The 10,008-nt window shown below is 40.2% G+C and overlaps 1 protein-coding gene across 1 annotated transcript in view; it reads right to left on the reverse strand.

Moving 5' to 3' along the window:
* Positions 1 to 7,217, reverse strand: part of ACP3 (acid phosphatase 3) — a 49,063-nt gene extending 41,846 nt beyond the window's left edge. Inside the window, 1 exon segment of the mRNA XM_007451694.1 lies at positions 7,104 to 7,217. Within this exon segment, the coding sequence (XP_007451756.1) occupies positions 7,104 to 7,217 (114 nt within the window).
* Positions 7,218 to 10,008: the final 2,791 nt, after the last annotated feature.

Consider the following 10,008-nt stretch of genomic DNA (forward strand, 5'->3'; position numbering starts at 1 on the left):
GGGAAACAAAGAGGGAAGAGATATGGGAACATATGTATATGTATAACTGATTCACTCTGTTATAAAGCAGAAACTAACACACCATTGTAAAGCTATTATACCCCAATAAAGATGTTAAAAAAAAAAGTGTAAGAGTTGGGTAGAAATGCATGAGTCAAGTAAATGAATGCCACTTCAGAGGTAAGAAGGGAAGGTGACTAGCTGTGAAAGAACTCAGGGTAGGAATATGCCCTGCACTTACCATGGGGAAGGCCGAAAGCCCTGGCACGCTAATGAGAGGTATCCAGGGCATAGGAGAACACAGAAGCCTGCAGGAGAGGGGAGGGATGAAACTATGTGTTATATTGAGTGGAACTGCATGACGTCTCAGAAAAGCTCTGGGCTTGAGTCGGTTAGACCTGAGATCAACACCTTGCCAGATGATCCTGGGAAAATGATTTAACTTAAACTTTTACATGTCTCGATTTCCCTCACTGCAAAATGAGAAAATTATTTTCTCCTATGCAGGAGGATCACGAGAATTAAATGTGTAATATATGCAAAGCCATCATCATAGTACTGAACACATAGGATGCACTCAGTACATGAGATTTGTTATTATGTGTGTTACTATTATTATTTTTTTATTTTTTTTTTTTTGCGATACACAGGCCTCTCACTGTTGTGGCCTTTCCCGTGTGGAGCACAGGCTCCGGATGCACAGGCTCAGCAGCCATGGCTCACGGGCCCAGCCACTCCGCGGCATGTGGGATCCTCCCGGACCAGGGCACGAACCCGTGTCCCCTGCATCGGCAGGCAGACTCTCAACCACTGGGCCACCAGGGAAGCCCCTGTTACTATTATTTTGGTTGTTGTTTTTATAAATATTATTCAGGCCTTAACTTAGATACTTGCTGTATTCCTTTCCTGCTGGCAAAAATGGGCAGCGTATTAGGGCAAATAAGAACTACCCGTTGAGCAAAGGGAAATATTTCTCCTTCAGGAAATATTTCTATTAATTTCTAATCATCTCTCCCCCAGTTTTATTTCCCCGACTGAAAAGAAAAACTAATTCTTCCTTTGGATTTAGGGCACTTTGAAAGCTTTCAAGAGCCCATGGTGGCAAGCTGGCTGACTGAAATGACATGAGCCAAATATAATGTCCCTGATCAGTTCACCACATTGAAAATTTGAAAAATGCATTGGCATAAAAGTGGGAGAAGCCTGTGAAAGTAAACTGAAGTGACCTTCTACTTGTCCCAGTAGCAACCCTCAGTGCACAGTGGTCTGTCCAGCAAATGTCTCTGAAAGACCTGTAGGTCCCCATGGATGGCTTCACTGCTCTTTGGCCCTGGCAACTAGGGAGCCACAATGCAGGGGAGAAAGATTGAAGGACTGTTTGTGAGCTGAGGCAAGAACCCTTGTTTTTGTTTTCCAGGGAAGAGTTTTATCTGGTATTGCTTCTATAAGCCAGCCCACAAGTTGGAGATGTGCCACCAGAGAGTTACAGCACCCAGTATACCACAGCTCCTTTCCATTACTGTTATGTAATAAAAAGACAATGTCTCATGCATTACTGGGTCATTTGGAGGATTCAAAATACAAAGAGCCTGGCATCTAGTGGATGCTTACAGTATGGTAGCTGTAACTGTAATTCTTATTTTAATAGAAGTGAAAAAGAGGTTTATAGGACTTGAGAAGTTTCTGTCTGTGTTGAAAGGTACTGTTCAAACAACAATGAAGATGAAGACAAATAAAAGGGCAATCAATAATCTATTCTAGCCAAAAGTTAAGAAGGACCAGTAAATCAACCGATTAGTAAGTCAAACAATGGTTGAAATGAATAAAATCTGTTTAACTTCTTGTCACATTTTAAATATATATATATTTTTCCAGTTTTTATTGTGCCAGGGGCCCAAAGCTGGGAAGAAAACTCAACAATTTTAAACGAAAAAAGACATGAAAATACTTCATCCTTTGAGAATAAAAAGAATAAATAGAAAAAATTGACATTTTAATTAACTGGTTATGTGAACATTATAAACGATACACGAGATAATTGTGTGACCGTATATAGTCAACACAACACAATGGTTACAATGTTTTAGGCCTTTACCATATAGGCTTCTAAGTACTTTTGTGTATTAAATCAGTTAAGCCTCACAATAACTCCATGAAACACTATTATCCCCATTTCACTGATGAGGAAACTGAGACACAGGTAGGTTAAGTTACTCATCCAAAGTCACACAGCTTGGAAAAGGTTGAGCTGGCATTCAAACCCTGGTGGTCTGATTCATGAACCTGTACTTTTAACCACTGTGCTGTATGGTGTTGTGTAATACATAGTATTATAAATTTCTTTGGTGTTTATATCCCTTATTTCGTTTCTTCTTCTTCTACTTTTTTTTTTTTTGGTGGTGCCACTTGCCTTGTAGGATCTTAGTTCCTCAACCAGGGATTGAACCCTAGGGGCCCAGCAGAGAAAGTACTGAGTACCAACCACTAGACCGTCAGGGAATTCCCTCTCATATTTCTAAGAAGTTCAAATGTTTAATGCCTTTCACGTACCCTATCTCATGGCTTCATCATTTTTTCCAACAGAAAACAGGGTCATTTTGACTTCTTTCTCTTCCTTAATATCCACAGTCAACCCACAGGGATTCTTCTACCCTCACAATTTTTAAAAGACACTCATTTTTTTCTTTTCCAATTCTACTGCTTTCTGATCCAACTCAGGTCTTCACTGTGCTTTTCCTGACCTGTGGTAGTATCCAGTCTCTATTTGCCACCTCCAGCTTCTCCCCTCCTCAAGCCGTACTTACATACAGATGTGTGTCTCCCCCAAGACAAAATACATTAGAATTCACAGGTGGGGGAGACTTGAGTACAAACAAGGTAAGCTGTTAGCCTGTGGTTCTAGAGGACATGATAACTATCTAATACCTTAAGTTTTCTTTGCTGAAAAATAATGAAGGATCAGGGCTTCCCTGGTGGCGCAGTGCTTGAGAGTCCGCCTGCCGATGCAGGAGACGCGGGTTCGTGCCCCATTTCGGGAAGATCCCACATGCCGCGGAGCGGCTGGGCCCGTGAGCCATGGCCACTGAGCCTGCGCGTCCGGAGCCTGTGCTCCGCAAATGGGAGAGGCCACAACAGTGAGAGGCCCGCATAACGCAAGAAAAAAATAATAATAATAATAATAATAATAATAATGAAGGATCAACTAGAACCTTAAGGACTTAAATAAGCCTTAAAATAAGCCAGTCACAAAAAGACAAGTACTGTATGATTCCACTTACACAAGGTATGTGAAGTAGTCAAATTCATAGAGCCAGGAAGTAGAATGGTGATTGTGGGGGCTGAGGAGGAGGAGGCTGGGGAATTGCTGTTTAATAGATACGAAGTTTCAGTTTTGCAAGATGAAGGGAATTCTGGAGATGGATAGTTTTAATGGTAGCACAACAATGTGAATACACCTAATACAATTGAACTGTATGCTTAAAATGGAAAATTTTATGTCCTGCGTATTTTACCACAATTTAAAAAATGAATAATTAAGGGTCACCTAGATTTTATCCAAAAAGTTGGAAAGTTTCTGTTTTAGACAGGTGACTAACAGCAGCACCTTACATTTGTATCATGGTTCACACTTACCTATGTATATCATGTCATTTGAACCTAAAGACAACTTTATGAAATAGAAATTATAGTTATGATTGTTAACCCCAACTTTAAGTTTAGGAAATTTGAGGCTCAGATGGATTAAGTGACCTGTTCTCAATCCTATACCTGGTAAATTATGCTAGAACTTGAATTAATTTTCCTAGGTATGGCTTTGAACTTTTATTTTAGCACATAGCATTAGAAAATTGGTAAAAGTATTAGACTGCCAGCCTGAGCAGTAAATTGTCAATCTGTTGCTTACCTTGGAGGACTGAGGAAAAACCTAGAAGGTCTGCCATCCCTGAAAGTGTGTGGTGGCCAGAACCATTTGAGTTTACCTAACCACCGTATGGAAGTTACCCATCCCAGTATAGAGAGGATGTGCTGAAGATTTGGAGGTTATTTGCATCAAGGATATTCTATTACTTGAGCAGAAATTTTGCATGGTTAACCACGAAGAATGAGACTTTGTGACTTATCATCCCTTTCTTTGTAAAACCCAGGTAGAATGAGAAGGAATTATTCTCTTTGAGATCACCTGAACTTGTGGGTTTTCCTGGCTTAGGGGAGAGAGAATGCTTTAAAATGGCATTTCCCTATTTATGGATGGAATAATGATGTATGGGATTACTCTTAACAAGTCCATTAAGAGTGCTTCAGCATATAGATGAAACAAGGTTGGCCATGAGTGATAATTACTGAAGCTGGTTGATGGGTACCTTGAGACTCACCATACTTATTATTCTCTCTATAAATTATAAAATGGCAATTCTCTAAGGGTTTTCAATGAGACATTATGGAAAAAAGAGGAAGTGTATTCTGTAGTCAAAATTTAGGAAATATAATTTACTAGATCCTTTCCTTGAAAGCCACAGTAAATATTAGAATATTAAAGACTCTGAAAAGTTCTGCATTTAAGAGACCTTTAAAAACATTTTAACCCACGTTTTCTTCTCCAATCTGATTTGACCTTTGAAACACCGGTTAACAACTTGTCAAACTAGCATTCCAATGGATGCACACTGGTGAACCTGTTTCAAAAGAGCATGTGGTGACTCTGTTCATGAGAGAGAACAAGAACCGGACAGTTTCCTGCTCTTTCTGCCAAGAACAGTTTTTCAGAACCGGGGAAGATTTGTTTTCTTTTTTTGTATCACAGTAGAAAAAAAGCAAGGAAACCACTTGCTGACTATGAATGAAGCCAATACACTGGATGGAGAAGCCTCAGCTTTTTGTACTGGGTTAGGCACACGCAGCAAGAACAGAATGTGTCTAGTGATTAAGGGCAGGCTTCTGGGATCATACAGCCTGGGTTCAAATCCTAGCTGTGTGACCATGAGCAAGTTGCTTAATCTCTTTGTGCCTCAATTCCTTCATCTATAAAACAGGGTTAATAGAGTTAATAAGGTTTTTACAAAAACGTTATAGAATGGTTTCCAGATTTAGCAAACAAAAATGCAGCATGCCCAAATATTGCATGGAAACGTACACATACTAAAACTTTATTTGCTGTTTATCTGAAGTTCAAATTTAGCTGGGCATCCTGTGTTTTCTGGTAACCTTATTTTATAGGGCTGTTGGGAGGATAATGTAACATAATCCATTGAAATTTCAGAACAGTGCCTGGCACATAGTAAAAATTTAAGTAACTATTGGTTATTGTCATTAATATTATCACTTTAATCAGAGGTATCTTTCTTTTATTCTTGTTCTCCTAATAATTTTCTAGGGAATTTCCTGGGTATATAATTGAACCATTTATAGTCAGATATTCTCTTTAACCAGTAAAAAGAAGACAGTGATATCTTCCGGCAAAGAAAGATGTATTAAGTTGCCCTTAATCTACCACTAATGGAAGAAAGTTGAGGTAGGAAAAATTGTTATTAGTCATGTGTGGTAATTGTTCAATTTTTTTTAGCTCCTAGAGAGTTACCTTTGTAAAGTTTTTCTTAGGTATTAACAACTTAGTATTAACTTGTAGTCCCTGAACACATGCTAACTGAGAGTGCAGAGGGAGAAAGGAAACCCACAACAGTTTGGTAGCTAAGGGAAGTCAGCCTGATGTTGTAAAACATGGAGGAGAGAATGGACCAGATGCCGTTAGCTGAGAGTTCACTGTAATATTCCAAAGAGGATTTCCCCTCAACCAGCTTGTCATGGTGTTGACAGTACAATTCCTGCAGAGTCCCTACACTTGCTTAATGCTCATGTTTGCAAGGAACACAGTGATATAAGTAAAAGTCTAACTCACATGGATTTCCCTATATAAAGTACACAGTGTTCTACACCTTTTTTTTTTAACACAGAAGCCTGACAGCTGGTGAATCATTCATAAATAAATTAATGATATATTTCTCTGGTCTCTCTCTCTCTCTCTCTCATTGCTGGTCTCTCTCTCTCATTGTTGACTCATGACCTAGTAAAGATTTATTGGACTAAAAATCATGATTTGCATAAACATATGGTTATGAAATTTTTCTTTAGACAATAAAGAAAGGAGTCCTGAGTACAGCAAGCTGAGAAAAATAAGAACTCCATGTTTAATTTTTAAGTAAAAGTTGACTTTCCTTGAAATTATAAAAATAAAATTTGGATATTCTTTCAGAAAGAAAATGTACTTATCAGCATACTTTCACTCTATCAAATGAAAAAATGTGATGAAGAAAAAGAGATCAAGAAAGCCTGCAAATTGCAAGGAGAGAGTCAGAGGCAGAGACAGACAGTGAGTGAAACAGAAAAAAGAGAAATAGAGAATCAAAGACCCCGCAGAAAGTGAGAGATATAAAGGAATTAATTCCAAGACAGTAAAGTAGTAAATCCCCTTTACTTTGCAAACTCTCTCTCTATATATATTTTTAAGACGATGCCAACAGTATATTTTCTTTCCTTGACAACAATACAGCAGCTGCCCCATCCCCCCTTTCCTAACTTGTCACACATACCATGGGTTAGGAAAAACATGATTTTAATGGTCAACCAAATCTATGCTTCAGGAAGTCATCCTACAACTCGAGTTTAGTTTTACTTTCATGCTTCAAAGACCTCTTATAAATATATCAGGAAAAAGTGAAGGGGCTACTAAATTTAGAAAATGACGGTTTTTTGGCTTGCCAACACATAATCATTAAATTGAATGAAGCCAGTTTAGCTTCTGGTGCTAAACAGACCTAGAGGAGGTGTCTCCTGGCCTCGAGGAGCTATCAAAAGGAATCTACATTCAAGGCATTGTAAAGTAAGTGAATAGATAAATAACATTGGTGAAGTAAAAAATAACCAAACCAAACGGGCTTTTGTCAGGACATGTTTGCTCTTCATTATGAAGAGTTGCAAAACTTGCATATTCAGCTTTCTGTGTTTGGTCTTCAGGAGACTACACTAAGGTAAAATGAAACCTGACACTTGATTTTCAGATCCTGCTGGTAACAATTTTAAGGGAAAAGCAATGAGGAAAGTCTACTCACCAATGTCACAAACCTCAGCTCCTTGGCTCCTACACCTCGGTCCAGCCAGAAGGAAAGCAGGAGGCTAAGGCGAAGGCTTGCTGTCCTGGCCATAAGGAGGGTGGCAGCTCTCATTCTGGGGTGAGCTGCTTCTGGCTGGAGTTGGGACGTGCTGCTTCCAGGGCAAAAACCATTAGAGGGGAAGCTATTTAACCAAGGTATTGAAAGGGAAGTGGGAGGAGCCAAGACTCGTGAATAGTAAAATCTCCAGGTGGCTTGGGGTGAGGTTTGGCCTGTGTCTGGTCAGATCATTTTTGGGCTGGGTGTTAGAGCTTATGGTCTTCTGGATTTAAGTTAGAACACTAAGGCCCAGAAAGGGGAGAACTGTTGCTCAAGGTCACAGAGCACATTACTAGATATTTTTTTAGTTTATCTTTATCCTTTGTTTAGATGGGGTCTGATACAATGTTTGTTTTGTGGCTGTCACTTGGGAAAGGGATAGACCCTAACTTTGGAAACCTCAGGCCAGTGATTCCTAATTTTTTTGGCAATCCAGAATTATAGGGAGAGAAGTATGAAAGGAACTGCAGATACTAATATATTTTGGGTGTATTCTCCAGGCCAAACATGGCATCCTTTTCTAAATTCTCATGTAGCCTATTTTTAAGTAGAAGAAAAGTAAGAGCAACTTTATTTTGAGAATTTTTAGTCACACTTTAAGATATTTGGGGCTCATCTGAGGTATCTCAAAATTAGGATTACAATTACCTTACCTAACCTGACACAGTTTACAAAGAACAACAACCACACACTAACCTACAGCTCTGTACTATTAGTCACCAACTCTGGCCGGGAGTCTTACAGTCTGGGCAAGTTACACCCTTGCTTCTCCAGCCTGTGATCTAATCAAGGATGTTACAAAAGAGGATAATCCGGACTGAGGGAATTTAGATTTCCATTTTTCCCCGACCTGTCAGCCCCATATAGGCTAAAACAGGATGTTTTGTGCAAAGATGCCTGTCAGGATGCTTCCACCTCATCAGAAGAGGGAAAAACCCATTCTCTGGTACACAGCACTTGGGAGACCTCTGTTGTTATGTGATCACAGGGTGTCCTAGAATGTGGTACGTAGGAGAGCTGTTGCTTTTTCCAGTGGGGGGAAATATGTGTGGAGAAGGAATACATGTATGGCTGGGGTTTGATATTTAAGGGGACTTGTGAGCCTCTATTTACCATCACATTCTCCACCTGCCAGTCCCCACTGTCATTTTTAATGGGTGAGATATTGAGGAGATGAGTGTAAGGAAAAGGGGATGAAAACTAAGAGGTTATCCAGGGCAGCAATGAAGTCACCACTTGGATACCTGTTACATGTACCAGGCAACCTGAGAATGGAAGCTCCAACACCTACTTACCATCCACACAGGCTTAGTTCTGAACCGTGTGCTTTAAATTGTGTCAGATACTTGATTCTGTGCAATGTCTTATTTTCTCAAGAATCAGCCTTCTCCTATCTTCTTCCTTGTCTCACCCTTCGATTGATACCTGGCAGTATTCTGGCTATAGCTTTAGTGCTTCCTGATAATGGCTCAAACCTATCTGTGCCATCTTGTGCTAGGTTGGATAAACCTTACTTCTGACCCAGACCCTACTTTTTCTGTCACCTCTTCTGAACTTCTTTTAGCCTTCCAAGTAAGAACAACAATAACAGCAACAGCTTTTTATAGAGAGTTCCAGAAAAATGTTACTTGAATTGAATACATGAGTGAATGGCTTTTACTTCTACTCTATTTCAGTCATCATCCTAACTTCTACTTTGATCATCAAATTATAAAGGGAGACAGAGATCACTAATGTAGTTCTGAATACCATGAAGTTGAGTCTGAAAAGTCCTCTAAATTCAGATGGATCTCATTTTAGGATCTTCTTTGGTCTCTTGAACCTTGAATTCATAAGGCTTTTGTAAAGACCTAAAATGTCATTGGGAGTGAATATATGAATATGATATTATTGAAAATGAGACTTGAAAAAATAGTGGGGTGTATTTATTGACATCCCAATGAACATGGCAATCATTTTAGTGTCAATAAGTAGCAGAACTTACTAGCAAAATCACTTTTGTCCCTTGTGGTACTCCTTTTGTCATATGTAAAGTGTTCAACCTCTAATTGGCCCACTGTTAGGAAGTTCCATAAGCGGAGCAGGTTGGGCTCATCAGAAAGCAAACTTCCAGGTGATTTGCATGGGGGAAATTTATCAGGGAGTGCTCTCAGGATCAAAAACAGTAGGTGGAGGAGAAATAAACAGGGCTGGGAAGAGAGAGAAGGCCTCAGCTGACGCTGCTAGTAATTCTGAAGCTGTGATGGCCTTTTGGAGTTGTCTTGAAGTGGGGAAAGTAGCCAGGCCTTTAATCCCTGCATTAGCCAGTCATGGGAGGCAGGCGGTTCCTGGCAGGGAGTGTGACAGTGGGTTAAAATGACTCTCTTCGGGAGGAGATTCTAGATGGCGGAAGAGTAAGACGTGGAGATCAACTTCCTCCCCACAACTACATCAGAAATACATCTACATGTGGAACAACCCCTACAGAATACCTACTGAATGCTGGCATAAGACCTCAGACCTCCCAAAAGGCAAGAAACTCCCTACGTACCTGGGTAGGGCAAAAGAAAAAAGAAAAAAACATAGACAAAAAATAGGGATGGGACCTGCACCAGTGGAGGGAGCTGTGAAGGAGGAAAGGTTTCCACACACTAGGAAGCCCCGTCACTGGCGGAGACAGGGGTGCGGAGGTGGGAAGCTTTGGAGCCATGCAGGACAGCGCAGCAACAGGGGTGTGGAGGGCAAAGCGGAGAGATTCCAGCACAGAAGAATTGGTGCCAACCAGCACTCACAAGCCCGAGAGGCTTGTCTGCTCACCCACCGGGGC

Source organism: Lipotes vexillifer, unplaced genomic scaffold (genome assembly GCF_000442215.2).
Source record: "Lipotes vexillifer unplaced genomic scaffold, Lipotes_vexillifer_v1.1 scaffold1271, whole genome shotgun sequence".
In the NCBI taxonomy this organism is placed as follows: Eukaryota; Metazoa; Chordata; class Mammalia; order Artiodactyla; family Lipotidae; genus Lipotes; species Lipotes vexillifer.